Source organism: Lithobates pipiens, unplaced genomic scaffold, assembly GCF_037356315.1.
Source record: "Lithobates pipiens isolate NorthernLeopardFrog02 unplaced genomic scaffold, aLitPip1_a1.2 Scaffold_24, whole genome shotgun sequence".
NCBI classification, from domain to species: Eukaryota; Metazoa; Chordata; class Amphibia; order Anura; family Ranidae; genus Lithobates; species Lithobates pipiens.
In genome coordinates this window covers 9,769,902-9,785,524 of record NW_027507786.1, presented here as the reverse complement: position 1 = coordinate 9,785,524, position 15,623 = coordinate 9,769,902, and the positions used below count along the sequence as shown (strand labels likewise).

Here is a 15,623-nt window from a genome sequence, read left to right as displayed (position 1 = left end):
GACATGAAAACCAAGGCTTAACTTGAATATAAAAAAAAACAAAAAAAAAAAAAACAAAAAAAAAAAAAAAACAAGCCTCTCATACGATATAAGTCTACATTATAATGAGATTTACACACCAAGGCCAGTCATATATGTAAAATGCTGATCAGAAGACCGGCAAACAGGATATACATTCCCTTTCCCGTAAACATAAATGGCTGTTTCTGCAGACCAGACTTGACCGGCGGATCAGATCGCTCTTCGCTATTGTCCACCGACCACCAAAGATTCGAACGGGAATTGTCTTCTCAGTACATAAACATACAGTATGGGGGGTCAGCACAGTCATGTATGTTTATAAAACCATCTTTCTTAAGCAAGGACCTGTTGGTTCAAGCTATTGACACGCGAATGCCGGCACTTCTACAGAGACTCCTTTGTCACTTTTTTTTTTTTTTTATCCTGCAGTCTTGATAAGAAAAGGAGATGATAATAATGATAATAAAATGCACACGGCCTTCTGCTTTTTATATTCCTTGTGATCCGACAGTTACAGGGTAACATCTATGGTGTTTGGCTTAGTCTACGACATTGAGAACACTTGACAACGGAAAAAAAAAAAAAAAATCATATTACGCACAACAAAGAGGAGGAAAGAGAAGAAGAAGAAGAGATACAAAGTAACAAAACACAGAGCTGAAACATTTTCTTAATACCCTTGGTAAAAAAAAAAAAGAAAAAAAAAAGAAAAAAGAAGCAATTTCCACTGAATTATTGCATATAGAAATAAGAGCGGCAGAAATGCGACTAATCTATGGTGTTGCCAGGGGAAAGTTCAATGATTTACAGCCCTCAGCTTAGGAATTTCTAAAAGGAAACTTGCGTTAAAGCGGAAACTAAACCCTCCCTCTTCGGCCAAGGAAGCCGCCATCTTGGACTCTGTCTGATCTTCAATTGCCATGGTGCTGCCCATGTGAACAGTTATGACCCCCCCGGCCATAATGATGGTTTGACAATTTGGTGGAGGGCACAATGTGACAGTTACATTCCCGCGATGTGCGGGGCAGAGGGGGGGGGGGGGTATATGCACTAGAAACATACAGAAGACCTTCCTTATAGCAGTATTAAACCCCAAACCAAAAATGTCATATAGTGCAGAATACCGATCATTAGATGTGGTGTCTACATTAGTTTTCTTTTAGGCTTTTATTTCCTGTGTTTTCAACTGGCGGTCTGGCCAGTAACACACTTCCTTTATTAGAACATGCCCCCCCCCCACTCTGAATGAAGGAGCACAGGGGGCACAGCCGACAGCAGCACTGTCAGTGGTCTCCAAACTGCGGCCCTTTACTAGCCTTTATCTGGCCCTTGGAGCTTCCAATGATATGAAGCACTGTTCCTCCCACTGATACCAATGACGGGGCACTAGTCCTCCCACTGACACCAATGGCGGGGCACTAGTCCTCCCACTGACACCAATGGCGGGGCACTAGTCCTCCCACTGACACCAATGGCGGGGCACTAGTCCTCCCACTGACACCAATGGCGGGGCACTAGTCCTCCCACTGACACCAATGGCGGGGCACTAGTCCTCCCACTGACACCAATGGCGGGGCACTAGTCCTCCCACTGACACCAATGGCGGGGCACTAGTCCTCCCACTGACACCAATGGCGGGGCACTAGTCCTCCCACTGACACCAATGGCGGGGCACTAGTCCTCCCACTGACACCAATGGCGGGGCACTAGTCCTCCCACTGACACCAATGGCGGGGCACTAGTCCTCCCACTGACACCAATGGCGGGGCACTAGTCCTCCCACTGACACCAATGGCGGGGCACTAGTCCTCCCACTGACACCAATGACGGGGCACTAGTCCTCCCACTGACACCAATGACGGGGCACTAGTCCTCCCACTGACACCAATGACGGGGCACTAGTCCTCCCACTGACACCAATGACGGGGCACTAGTCCTCCCACTGACACCAATGACGGGGCACTAGTCCTCCCACTGACACCAATGACGGGGCACTAGTCCTCCCACTGACACCAATGACGGGGCACTAGTCCTCCCACTGACACCAATGACGGGGCACTAGTCCTCCCACTGACACCAATGACGGGGCACTAGTCCTCCCACTGACACCAATGACGGGGCACTAGTCCTCCCACTGACACCAATGACGGGGCACTAGTCCTCCCACTGACACCAATGACGGGGCACTAGTCCTCCCACTGACACCAATGACGGGGCACTAGTCCTCCCACTGACACCAATGACGGGGCACTAGTCCTCCCACTGACACCAATGACGGGGCACTAGTCCTCCCACTGACACCAATGACGGGGCACTAGTCCTCCCACTGACACCAATGACGGGGCACTAGTCCTCCCACTGACACCAATGACAGGACACTATTCCTCCCACTAATACCAATGACGGGGCACTATTCCTCCCCACTGATACCAATGACGGGGCACTATTCCTCCCCACTGATAACAATGACGGGGCACTATTTACCCCCACAGATACCAATGACAGGGCACTATTCCTCCCCACTGATACAAATGACGGGGCACTATTCCTCCCCACTGATAACAATGACGGGGCACTATTTACCCCCACAGATACCAATGACAGGGCACTATTCCTCCCCACTGATACAAATGACGGGGCACTATTCCTCCCACTGATACCAATGACAGGGCACTATACGGGGATAAAAAAAACCTCCAATCTCTCCAGCAGGACACGCTGCGGCTTGTAGTTCCTCAGAAACTGGAGCATCACATGTTTCAGTGATTAGCTTAGGCAATAATTAGGGCCTAGTATGAGAGGGAAAAAAAATGCCATTTCAGCTTCATAAAAGGCCAGCTCTGGCTCCATTGTTGCCGCGTTCAGCGCTGTATTAACAAGGCTGAATTAAGCAACAAAAGGTGACTATTTCACAGCCTGGCAATGACTGGGCAGAGGGAAGAATGCACATTCAGAGGTGTCCTGACTTGTTACCTAATGACTAGTAATTAATACATCTTGTTGCCCCCCCTTGCTGAAGACTTTCCTTCACTTCAAAAGGATTTTAATTTTTTTTTCAAAAGCTTTCACCACTGTTCATTGAACAGGAAAAAAAAAAAAAGGGGGGGGGGGGGGGTTGAAGAGCGACCTGGACTATATTTAGCTTCATCTGACAGTCATCAAATCAACATTTCTTAGGCTTAGCTACAGAATATGGATCCAGGATGTTGCCATGTGCCTATCCCTTCCCTATCTGAAAGATGAATAAAAAATAAAAAAAAAGCAAGAAAGATGAAAGGGTCACAAACAAGCCATTCCTCGCTGCAGTTTGCTGGTGCGGAAGGGGTTAAACGCAGCTCTCCGTGGCCCCCGAATGGGTTTTAGGCCTGCAGCATGCTTCTGCTGACACAGACTAACCGGTTGCAAGTGTTACTTCTGGAGAAAAAAAAGAAAAAAGGAGCTGCCACCCAACGCATGCCGAGTTATGGATGACAGTGGAGTCCGCGGACAGGGATGCAAGAGTGGTTAGAAGTCGGCCACCGTGCTCCGCGTTACCAGCGGCGCTCGTCTGCTCAGCCGAGTGCAGCTCTTGCACAAAGCCAGGCCCACCAAAGATCAATGCCCGCCAGACCGCATGCTGCCCAACGTACCATGGGCGTTCAAAGAAAAAAAAAAAGGGCCACCACTCCTTCCCCTGCTGGGCAGTCCTGCCGATGAAAGGGTTAGTAAAGCTCGGCACAGACATTAGACAGCACAGCTGGAACGTGGCAGCGTGAGTTGACCACCAAACTACTGATCATTGCATGCATGCTCCTGGTGCCAAAAGCGTGTGCACGTTCATGCAATAGAAGAGACTCTGCACACGCACATGGTGGCAGCTAGCATGGCTGCACAGGGGACAACTGGGACTGATGGGAGAAAATTTGGGGGGACTGTGACCCAAAGAATGAAAAAGGTCAAGGGCATTTGCTGCTACCGGTTAACTTAAAATTCTTCAGTCAATGTGTAGGGGGAGTTAATAAATAAATAAAACAAAAAGGACCGAATGGGATGAGAAGTCTCTTTGGTCATGAGTTACAAACTACGCATTGGTCAAGAAGCAACTCCAGGCATAGTAGTTACAATGGGCACTTTCCTACCCTCTACTTCTCCGTCCTTGGCCTTCACAACTTTTCCACCTTCTAGAAGGCAAACCCAATTTTATGGGGGCCTGCTTTTCATTCTTAACGTGACCCAAGCCATTTCATACACCATCCCCCCCAGTGCCTGAAACTTTCCAAACAGTTGGAAGATTTGAAATGCTTGCCCAAGCCCTCTACCTGCTCTCAGTGGCTTAACTACAGCCCAATGCTGTCTGCTTGACCATAGATGGAAGCCAATGGCCACGGGGTGATGGCAGCTCAATATAAACCTTACAGGTGCTTTACACACAGCATGGTTTAAAGTGTATTTTAGTAGTTATTCCATTAATACGTGGGAATTATTTATTTATTTTTGGGGGGGGGGGACCTCCCCCTACATTTCTGCATTCAGAGTATGTGTCCTATAAACAACAAGACTCATTGGACATGCTCTATCTCCTAAAACAGGGGTCTTTCTAAAAAAAAAAAAAAGGGCCAGACTACAGTGCTTCAGACTTTAAAGGGCCTGATTTGGGCAAGTGGGAGTAGAAAATGTATTGGCATCGGTGGGAGGAGTAGTGCCCCATATTTGGTGTCAGTGGGAGGAGTAGTGCCCCATATTTGGTGTCAGTGGGAGGAGTAGTGCCCCATATTTGGTGTCAGTGGGAGGAGTAGTGCCCCATATTTGGTGTCAGTGGGAGGAGTAGTGCTCCATCGTTGGTGCTACTGGGTGACATAGAGCCCCATGGTTGCCGTTATTGGGAGCCCCGTGGTTGGCGTTATTGGGAGGAATAGAGCCCCATGGTTGGCGTTATTGGGAGGAATAGAGCCCAATGGTTGGTGTTATTGGGAGGAATAGAGCCCAATGGTTGGTGTTATTGGGAGGAATAAAGCCCAATGGTTGGTGTTATTGGGAGGAATAACACCCGATCATTGGCGTAATTTTGGGGGGGGGGGGAATAGTGCCCCATTGTTGGTGTTATTGGGGGGAGTAAGAGGAAATAGGTGGAAGATATGGGACTTTATGGGGGCATAGTGACAAGATATTGAATCAACAATGCATTAAAAAAATATATATACATTTTATTAAATGAACACGTTTCAAGTTTTCCATATGAACGTGATAACTGTAAATCATTGTCACTAATAGGATGTTTTGCATTCACCTATGGCTATGATTATATTGTATGTATTGATTTTATGACATTGTTCATTTAATAAAATTTGTATATATTGTTCAATACATTGTTGATTCAATATCTTGTCACTATGTACTCAAAGTCCCATATCTTCCAAATATTTCCGCTTATTTATACGGGATGTTTGTGTCATATTTTATGTAGACTTTGATACTGGTCTCTGCCCACGCATCTTACCATGTTGTTGAGAGTAGTTATGTTCCATTGTTGGAGTCAGTGGATGAAATAGTGTCCAAAGAGCCAGATAAAGGCAAGCAAAGGGCCATATCCCCTGGGCCATATTTTGGAGACCACTAAAACATCTGAAATTTAAAGTTCTTACTTTCCGCAATTGACCCTTCTATGATGAATTTTATGGCTGTGTAGGGTGTAGGATGCAGGACTTGGGGGCTAGGATAGTTAGGGCGTTGAGGATGGTCGGTAGAGAGTGGAGACATCCACCCTAGGCCATATTTTGGAGACCACTGTGCTAAAACATCTGAAATTTTAAGTTCTTACTTTCTGCAATTGACCCTTCTATGATGAATTTTATGGCTGTGTAGGGTGTAGGATGGAGGACTGGGGGTTGGCGATGGTGGGTAGAGAGTGGAGACATCCACCCTTGGCCATATTTTGGAGACCACTGTGCTAAAACATCAGAAATTTTAAGTTCTTACTTTCTGCAAGTGACCCTTCTATGATGAATTTTATGGCTGTGTAGGGTGTAGGATGCAGGACTGGGGGTTGGGAAGTTGGGGGTGGTGGGTAGAGAGTGGAGACATCCACCCATGGCCATATTTTGGAGACCACTGTGCTAAAACATCTGAAATTTAACGCTCTTAGTTTCCGCAATTGACCCTTCTATGATGAATTTTATGGCTGTGTAGGGTGTAGGACTGGTGGTTGGGGGGAGTTGGGGGTGTAGGGTGTAGGACTGGGGGGTTGGGGGGAGTTGGGGATGGTGGGTAGAGAGTGGAGACATCCACCCTGTGCTTTTTTTTTTCCCCCCTTTTAAAAGTGAAACTGGACTTGAAATATCACACCATCATATTCCAGTGATAGAGGGTTTTGCAAGCCCAACTCGTTTCAGGGGCCGTAGGCTTAAAAAAACGGAACTAAATCCACCAATTTAAAAGTTTAAATATTTTTTTTTTAAACGTTACATTCCGGCAAGTGCCGTGAATGCAACCGTCACATTTGCTTGTGCTCTAAAACCAGAAAAGAAAAAAAAAAAACTGTCAAACCATCAAATGGCTGGTGCCATAAACGATCAAGTGTGAGTGCAGCACCATGACAGTTGAAGATCAGAGGCCAAGATGGAAGACAACTTCATGATGGCAGCGTCCTTGGTTGAAAAAAAAAAAACCATAGGAGGGTTTAGTTCCGATTTAAGAAAACCATAATTTTATTTTTTATTTTTTATGGTGGACTCAATCATTAATAAATAAAATTGGATGGTATTGGAGTGTTGGGTTCGCACAGTAGCAGGTGGCAACAACACTATCAAGCCAAAAATGTCAAGTTGACTAGACCAAAATTAAAAAATGTATTTAACGACTACTGAACACGGGGTGTTTTTATATAAGTGCCTGGAGTTTTTTTTTTTTTTTTTTTTTATAAAGGACGATCAAAGGGCTAAATCACTGGAAGAGCGAGGTTCCTTTATCTCAAATGCCCCAAAAAAATAATAAAAAGGGGGGGCAAATGCTAAATGGCCAAATGAAAGCGGAAGGGCATCCAGATTGCAGAGTAGAATTATTTTTTGTTTTTACATTTTTTTTTGTTTTTTATTAAATTTAAAAAAAAAAATATATATATATATATATATATATAATTTTTTTTTTTTACAAAGAAGCAACTGGTGCCACATGTAATATAGAAAGCATGCCCCCTGTAATGCCTCCTTCTGCAAGGTCTGCTTTCATCTACGCCGGTAATAATCACTCTCTAAGTGACAAAACACCTCGGTGAGTGGAAACACGCTCATTAATTCCCTATTAATTGACATAGCTTGGTGTGAGACTTGGAAACCCTCGGCTAATGGTGACGGTAGACCGCTTTCTTTTTTTTTTTTTTTTTTCACAGCGACCGCTTGCAGAGAAAATAGTAGAGCAGGTATTAAGAAACGTAAACAGCTCTGACATGCAGGAAAACTAGGTTACGAGGATCGTAGCACGGAGCATTCAACCGGTCACCATGGGAAACAGGAAGTGAGATGCGTAGCAACCACAAGCCCAAAAGCAGAGAAGCGCATACCTTCAGCTTGGAATGAAAATCACGAGATTTCCTTCTGGCAAGAACCTGAATGTGACTAGACACCTGCAGGGTAGGGGGAGGGAGGAAAACAAAGGAAAAAGCCTGTAACCATGGAGATGAAAAGCCCTTACAACTGGGCAAGCCAGACGTACCTTAATGGCCGCTTGGATTTCTCGAACTTTCTTTCTTGCTAAGACCTGTATGTGACTAGACACCTATGGGGTTCAGATTTAAAATAATAAATAAAATAATAAAAAAAAAAAAAAGGAATTTAAAAAAAAAAGTATATTTATTATCGTGTGCTCGAATTTGGGATAGCCCAGGGGGCGGAATGAATGTAGCAACTAATGGTTTATACTGCTGCAAGGGTAGGCTTGCAAGCAGAAAAACCAAAAAAAAGTATTTTATATATATATATTATATATATATATATATATATATATATTTTTTTTTTTTTTTTAAATCAAGCCTTACATGGATTTATAGTACTCTGTCCATTCGGCAACTTTTAGAAATAAATCTATTATTTTTTTTTTTTAATAATAATGACATTTTTACCATCTATGGATGAAAATGTTGCATGTAAAAAAAAAAGTTATTTTTTCAATAAAAACTTAGATTGTAAATTAAAATAAAATAAAACAAAACTTAGATAGTAAATAATATGAAATGAATTAAAATGAATTCAAAAAGATATATCTTAAAACAGTTAGGGTTTTTTTTCCCCCTTTAAAATTAGTTTGATTAATGTAGACCTTTTGCAAGGTGTTGCTCATCTTGTAGACCCACTTATGTTAAAAAAAAAAAAAATCAATCAATCACAGTTAAAGTTTTTTTTTTTTTTTTTAAATTAAAAAGACAACTGACATCACTGGGGCCTCTTCTACAATCCAAGGGAAGCTGATAATCCAAATCATCCAAATGTGGGGGCTTCCATGCACAGTGCTTGCGTGCCTTCTATTAAGGATCTTTTCTAGGTCCAGTGATGACACCAACATACTTTTTTTCTTTTAAATTATATTATTTATTTTTTATTTTTTTTAATTAGATTAAGTTTTAATTAAAATTTTAATTTAATTGCACTTTTTTTTTAGGTCTACAAGATAGGCCGCCCTTGCAGTTTGATGCAAGGTCTGCTTTTATTCTTTACATTTTTTTATGCCAACAAATCGGAATTCTATATACCATTTAAAATACACTAATGGCTTGCTACTCAATTTCCCTTTCAGTTTAAAATTAAAACTACGCTGCTGCTAGAATGCATTTTTATTTAAACCTTTGAAAACATGCAGAGTTTATTTTTTTTATTTTTTTAAAGCTGACAATTTAACAGTGTCAATTCTATTATGTAATTCTGTATAAAAATCATAAAACAACCATATACCAAAATGCAGTTAGAAAAATCTCTATACCCAATAGAATAACATAAAATAACATAAAATAAAAAACAAAAAAATAAAACAAAGCAAAATGAAACAACGTAACGTGAAGCAACGTACAGTAAAATAACAAAGAGAAATAAGGCAAAGCGAAATAAGGCAAAGCGAAATAAGGCAAAGCGAAATAAGGCAAAGCGAAATAAGGCAAAGCGAAATAAGGCAAAGCGAAATAAGGCAAAGCGAAAACACAACACAACCTAAGGCTGGGTTCACACTATTGCGAATTGGATGCGTGTTCCCCGACCCTCATATCTCTGCTGTGGCTCCATTGTGAATGCGCACAGGTGCGTCCTTTGGTACGTTTCAGGTCTGAATTCAGCCAAAAATTCGGAGTGAAATCGGGCCTGAAACAGTGAACGGGGTGGCACCGGACCCCTGCTGTGAGCCGCCTGCGAAGATAGTGTGAACCCAGCCTAAAACACAATGTTAAACACCGCAACGTAAAACAAAACAAACAAAAAAACATAAAATAACATAAAACATAAAATAACAAAATATAAAATAACATAAAATATAAAATAACATAACATAATAAAATAACATAAAAACATAAAAACATCATAACAATTATAATATGCACATTTAACATTTGTCTTTAAATCAGGAAAATTGTAAGCTCTTTGTAAAGAAACCTAAAGTTTTAATTTCAGAAACACAGTCAAGACTGGAACATAGCCATAAGATATATATACATATATAATAATAAAATAAAAAAGGAGCTAAAAAATTAATTAGGAAGGCAAATGAAAGGTGCACAGAGGACCTTTACCCCGGAGGGGGGTATTAAGCAATATTTGTGTTAAACCTGTGTAGTTAGGGGCTTTTTCAGAAGGATTTGAACTTGGCCCCAGTAAATCTTCAGCGGTTAAATCAAGGCATTGTTTGGGGGCATAGGCTGCTCTTTCACTCCCGGCTAATTGATGGAGAAAGGAGCTCGGGATGGGGACTTGGCGTTTAGTGCTGACTCATCAGTCGCTTTCTTGTGGACTGTAACATTTTAGGCATGCCAATGTGAGGGGCTATTGTTCCCGGACGACAAGCCCCTGTAAACACAAGACAAGTCAGGAGACGAGGGGGAGGGGGGGGGTACGCTGCTGGCAGGTAAACCCAAAATTTAGAGAGATGCTAAAATACTAACCGCTGGTGGGGGAGGGGGGGGGGGAATAAAAAAAAGCATTGGCTATCCAATGTTCCAGATTGAAATCCTACTTTATTATATTTAATTTTATAATTTATATATTTTTTGGTTTTGACTTCCTGTCACCTACAAAGTGAAAGGAAGTAAAAAGAAATAAAAAAAAAATAGACATAAATGTACGCCAATTTGTGCGCTTAAACTGGTCTATTTGTAAAAGGTTTTAAACACAACTTTATCAAATTCACACATTTTTCAAAAGGGATTCAAATTGCAAAAAAAAAGGGTGAAAGTTGTGTGAAAATTTTTTTTTAACTATATAATATATATATATATATATATATATATATATATATATAGTAAAACACCCCAAAGTGTCTCTAAAGCCAATTGCTTGTTTTTAATGACTTAATTAAATTTGTATGCAACAGGTACACTTCAGGATGTGCAAATGCAGCGAAGTTTCGGCCTGGACGGTTTAATAATGGCAGATCGATGTGTTTGCAGCAATGATGGAAAGCAAAGTCAATTTAGCATTATGGGGCAATTATGGAGTCATTCCAGCCAATACTGAAATACACATTTTAGGCAGAAAGCAGCAGGTTGAGGAACTCTCCGGCTTCTTCTCTCTCTAGGACGACAGCAGCAAGATCACCAATTACTTCCTTGACGTTCTATAACCGGGGTCTCCAAACTTTATAAACAAAAAGGGACAGCGGACAACCCTTTGGACTTTAAAAGGTGACCAGAGGAAGTAAACAAATGTCCCAGTCTCATTAGGAGTAAATAGAATAGTGCCCCCACCATTCGTTGGCGTCAATGGGAGGGATAGTGCGACCCCCATTCGTTGGAGTCAGTGAGAGGAATAGTGCCCCCCCCATTCGTTGGCGTCAGTGGGAGGGATAGTGCCCCCCCATTAGTTGGCATCAGTGGGAGGGATAGTGCCCCCCATTCATTGGTGTCAGTGCCCCCCCATTCCTTGGCATCTGTGGAAGGGAATAGTGCCCCCCCATTTGTTGGCAAACATGGGGGGAATAGTGCACCCCATTCGTTGGTATCCGTGGGAGGGAATAGTGCCCCCCATTCGTTGGTATCCGTGGGAGGGAATAGTGCCCCCCCATCAGTTGGCATTCGTGGGAGGGAATAGTGCCCCCCCATCAGTTGGCATTCGTGGGAGGGAATAGTGCCCCCCCATCAGTTGGCATTCGTGGGAGGGAATAGTGCCCCCCCATCAGTTGGCATTCGTGGGAGGGAATAGTGCCCCCCCATCAGTTGGCATTCGTGGGAGGGAATAGTGCCCCCCATCAGTTGGCATTCGTGGGAGGGAATAGTGCCCCCCATCAGTTGGCATTTGTGGGAGGGAATAGTGCCCCCCATCAGTTGGCATTTGTGGGAGGGAATAGGGCCCCCTCATCAGTTGGCATTCGTGGGAGGGAATAGGGCCCCCTCATCAGTTGGCATCCATGGGAGGGAATAGGGCCCCCCCCAATTCGTTGGCATCTGTGGGAGGAATAGTGCCCCCCCATTCATTGCATCCATGGGAGGAATAGTGCCCCCCCATTCGTTTGCATCCATGGGAGGGAATAGGGCTCCCCAATCAGTTGGCATCCGTGGGAGGGAATAGGGCCCCCTCATCAGTTGGCATTTGTGGGAGGGAATAGGGCCCCCTCATCAGTTGGCATCCATGGGAGGGAATAGGGCCCCCCCCATTCGTTGGCATCTGTGGGAGGAATAGTGCCCCCCCATTCATTGCATCCATGGGAGGAATAGTGCCCCCCCCATTTGTTTGCATCCGTGGGAGGGAATAGGGCTCCCCAATCAGTTGGCATCCGTGGGAGGGAATAGGGCACCCCCATCATTGGCGTCCATGGGAGGGAATAGTGCCCCCCACATCATTGGTGTCCGTGGGAGGGGAATCGTGCCCCGCCCCCCCCCCACATCGTTGGTGTCAGTAGGGGGGAATAGCGCCCCATCATTGGTGTCAGTGGAAGGAATGGTGCTTGACTGTTGGTGTCAGTGGGGGAAATAGTGACTCAAGGGCCTCATACTGGTAAGCAAAATAATGCAACTTGCCCACACCCCGCAGTCTGATGACTACTGTTCTATAATAATGGGAAGAATAAAGGGGGGCAGAGGTGGTAACTCCAGTGCAGAGCACCACTGCAGTTCCCCCAATATGATGCAAAAAGCCAGTGTGTTATTCAACCAGCCAGCCTCCACCTGAAATATGTATTACGGAGATATTATATTTAACGAAAACGTTATTTGGAAAGCCATTCCATCCCCCACACATATTTAAGAATGGGGTCCATTTACTAAAAGCACACAGACTGTGCACAAGTCCTCATTCTCACCAGAGCGTGGTGAACGAGGTGAAACCTCACCTTTGTAAATACCCAATCAGGTGCAAGGAAGAAGAAAAAAAAAAAAAAAAAGATTGCCGATTTTCCATCATCCAATCAGGTGTAAGCAAAAATACAGAGCTTCACCATAGTCGCTAAGCTCTGGTGAAAATGAGTGCAACTGCACAGTCTATGTGCCTTTAGTAAATAAAACGCAATATCTACTTGGTGGTCCGGGGTCACTGCATGTTGTTGCTTTGAGAACTGAGATACCACAAAAGTGCTTTACAATCTTTGCAGCTGAATCTGTGTTAATACTAAAGAGCTGCGTCAATATACTGCTATACTGTACATGTTATATAAAAGAGTGCTGATGAGTAGCTGGAAGGTTGGTCTCTGAACGTCTCTTGCAGCATGCCTACAGTCTCTGATCGCCTCTTGCAGCATGCCCACAGTCTCTGATCGCCTCTTGCAGCATGCCCACAGTCTCTGATCGCCTCTTGCAGCATGCCCACAGTCTCTGATCGCCTCTTGCAGCATGCCCACAGGCTCTGATCGCCTCTTGCAGCACGCCTATAGTCTCTGAACGTCTCTTGCAGCACGCCTACAGTCTCTGATCGTCTCTTGCAGCACGCCTACAGTCTCTGAATGAATGACTTGCATAGCGCTACAACTGCAAACTGAATCGCCTCAAGGCACTTGATCCGTCCTGTGCTTCCTGTTCCTTAGAGGTGGGTCTTGAGTTTTTTTCTGAAGGCCCGATGGTTTTCTTCCATGCAGATATTAGTGGGTAGAGCCTTCCATAGCCGCGGTCCTTGGACTGCGAATCTTTATTCTCCCTTTGCTTTGCAGTGGGATTTGGGGATGAGGAGGAGGTTTTGGTTAGTTGATCGGAGGTTGCGGCATGCCTACAGTCCTTGATCGCCTCTTGCAGCATGCCTACAGTCCCCGACCGCCTCTTGCGGCATGCCTACAGTCCCTGACCGCCTCTTGCGGCATGCCTACAGTCCCTGACCGCCTCTTGCGGCATGCCTACAGTCTCAGATCGCCTCTTGCAGCATGCCTACAGTCTCTGATCGCCTCTTGCGGCATGCCTACAGTCCCTGACCGCCTCTTGCGGCATACCTACAGTCCCCGACCGCCTCTTGCGGCATGCCTACAGTCTCAGATCGCCTCTTGCAGCATGCCTACAGTCTCTGATCGCCTCTTGCAGCATGCCTACAGTCTCTGATCGCCTCTTGCAGCATGCCCATAGCCTATCTTATATTGTGTCTATAATCTCTAAACTTCTCCTGTTGCAGGTCTGCAATCCATGTCGGATTTCTGTTGCTTTACCTTCACTAAATATTACATGCACCCCTTTAGTAATGTTAGGGGGCTGCACTTTTAAATAAGTTAATTACCATTGTATTATGGATAACTTTTTTTTTTTTTTTACAGGGAGTTTTTATTCCCTCCACATTCTATCCATAGCTGGAGATCAGGACGGAGTTGGGTTTTTATTATAAAGCGATCTTCCTGGGAATGAGTTGAAAAAGATAGTAAATCACAGCCATGGAATCGGTGGAAATTTATGTTCTCAGAGCATGAACAGGACAATGATGCTGCATAAGAGCTCATGAGCCATCCAACATAACAGCCGCATCTTCGCTACTACAGAAATTCGAATGGGCTTTTTAAAAAAAAGGCATACCGTACATTATATTATTAGAATGAGACAAATGGCGTAGCAAATTGGGCAATTTTGGTAGCTTTTATGCGGCACCAGATTTGAGATCCACACTGCCCACTAATAACCCAGCAATCAGGGCATGATTAAAGTACAATTAATATATCGATGTCATCAAACAATTAGGATGATCAAATGTATTACCTGTTTTCTGGTCCGCGTTTTGCCTGTCCGTAACTTGATGTATCTGGCTATTAATTCATTCCTACCTGAAAGAAAGGAATGGATGGGGTCAGTTTACAGGAAGACTCCATCGGAGCTAGTATGTGTATACAAATGGGGGGGGGGGGGGGAACAAAAAAAAAAAATTATGCATTTACATATTTACAGACCATCTTATAGATATACAGTCCAAGAAGTCACCAGACTTCAAAGTTCTTGCTTAACCTCAGTAAAGTTATTTTTTTTACTGTACATAGATGTGTGCAAACACACAACAGTTTCAGGTGCCCTCACTCTTCATCAGGTGCATTGAACAAAGCAAGAACGCTGGAGTGAGATATATAGATATACAGATATATATCCTGCAAGGCCATAGCAAAAGGGTCCTTCTTCTAGCTGGACTCCAAGTATTTCCTCTCCATTATGGAGAACCCATGGCGGCGGATGATATTATCATTTGTACAGGCAGTAGCAATAGAGAAGTATTGGGGGGGGGGGGGGGCTAATTATTATCTTACAGTGCGGTTGGCCTTTAACGGAACTTGATTAGCCTCTATTAAAATAAATTAGATTAGTGCATGGCTCTAAAAGTATAGCAGTACATGTATAAATTAACATAAAATGTTACACTATGAACTCCCTGGCCCTCGCTTGGTACCCCCCTAGACTTGCACCACCCCAACGCCCAAGGCCCCGTCATGTCTAGAAATACTCAGCTCTGCTCTGCCCTGGTGCCCATGGCTTTGCCCCGACACCCCTAGCCCATCCCTGTCCAAGCACCCTTGACCTTGCCCTGTCTTGGCACCTAAGACCATGCCCCTACAACCCTGTTCTGTCCCGAAACCCTTCACCTTGCCCTGTCTTGGTGACTAAGGCCATGGCCCTACACCCCCAGACCTGCCCCTCCACCACTGACCTTGCCCTGTCTTGGCACCCAAGACCATGCCCCTACACCCCCCACCCTGTCCCGGAACCCTTGACCTTGCCCTGTCTTGGTGCCCAAGGACGTGCCCTAACACCCCCCAGCCCTTCCCTGTCCCGCCACCCTCAACCTTGACCTCTCTTGGTGCCCAAGAGCATGCCCCAACAGCTCCTGCCCTGACATTTACATCCCCCGACCCTGCCCGGTCGCGACGCAGATACTCCTGGTCCTCAACCCGATACAGACACCCCTGACCCTGCCCCATCCCGACACCAACAGCCCTGCCCATATTAAATTCTTCTGCGATTCTGTGTAAAATTAGACGCAATGTAGTTGGAA

General features: G+C 44.4%; 1 protein-coding gene across 3 annotated transcripts in view; it reads right to left on the bottom strand.

Annotated features, from left to right (window-relative positions):
* TEAD1 (TEA domain transcription factor 1) overlaps window positions 1-15,623 on the bottom strand; it is a 244,540-nt gene that overhangs the window by 56,255 nt on the left and 172,662 nt on the right. Inside the window, exons 4-6 of one of the 3 annotated variants that reach the window (XM_077453592.1) lie at window positions 14,345-14,409; window positions 7,708-7,770; window positions 7,556-7,618 (exon numbers count right to left, since the gene is read on the bottom strand). In XM_077453592.1, coding sequence (XP_077309718.1) covers window positions 7,556-7,618; window positions 7,708-7,770; window positions 14,345-14,409 — 191 coding nt within the window. The remainder of the gene's footprint in view (window positions 1-7,555; window positions 7,619-7,707; window positions 7,771-14,344; window positions 14,410-15,623) is intronic. The other 2 variants (XM_077453593.1, XM_077453591.1) reach the window with 2 other exon arrangements.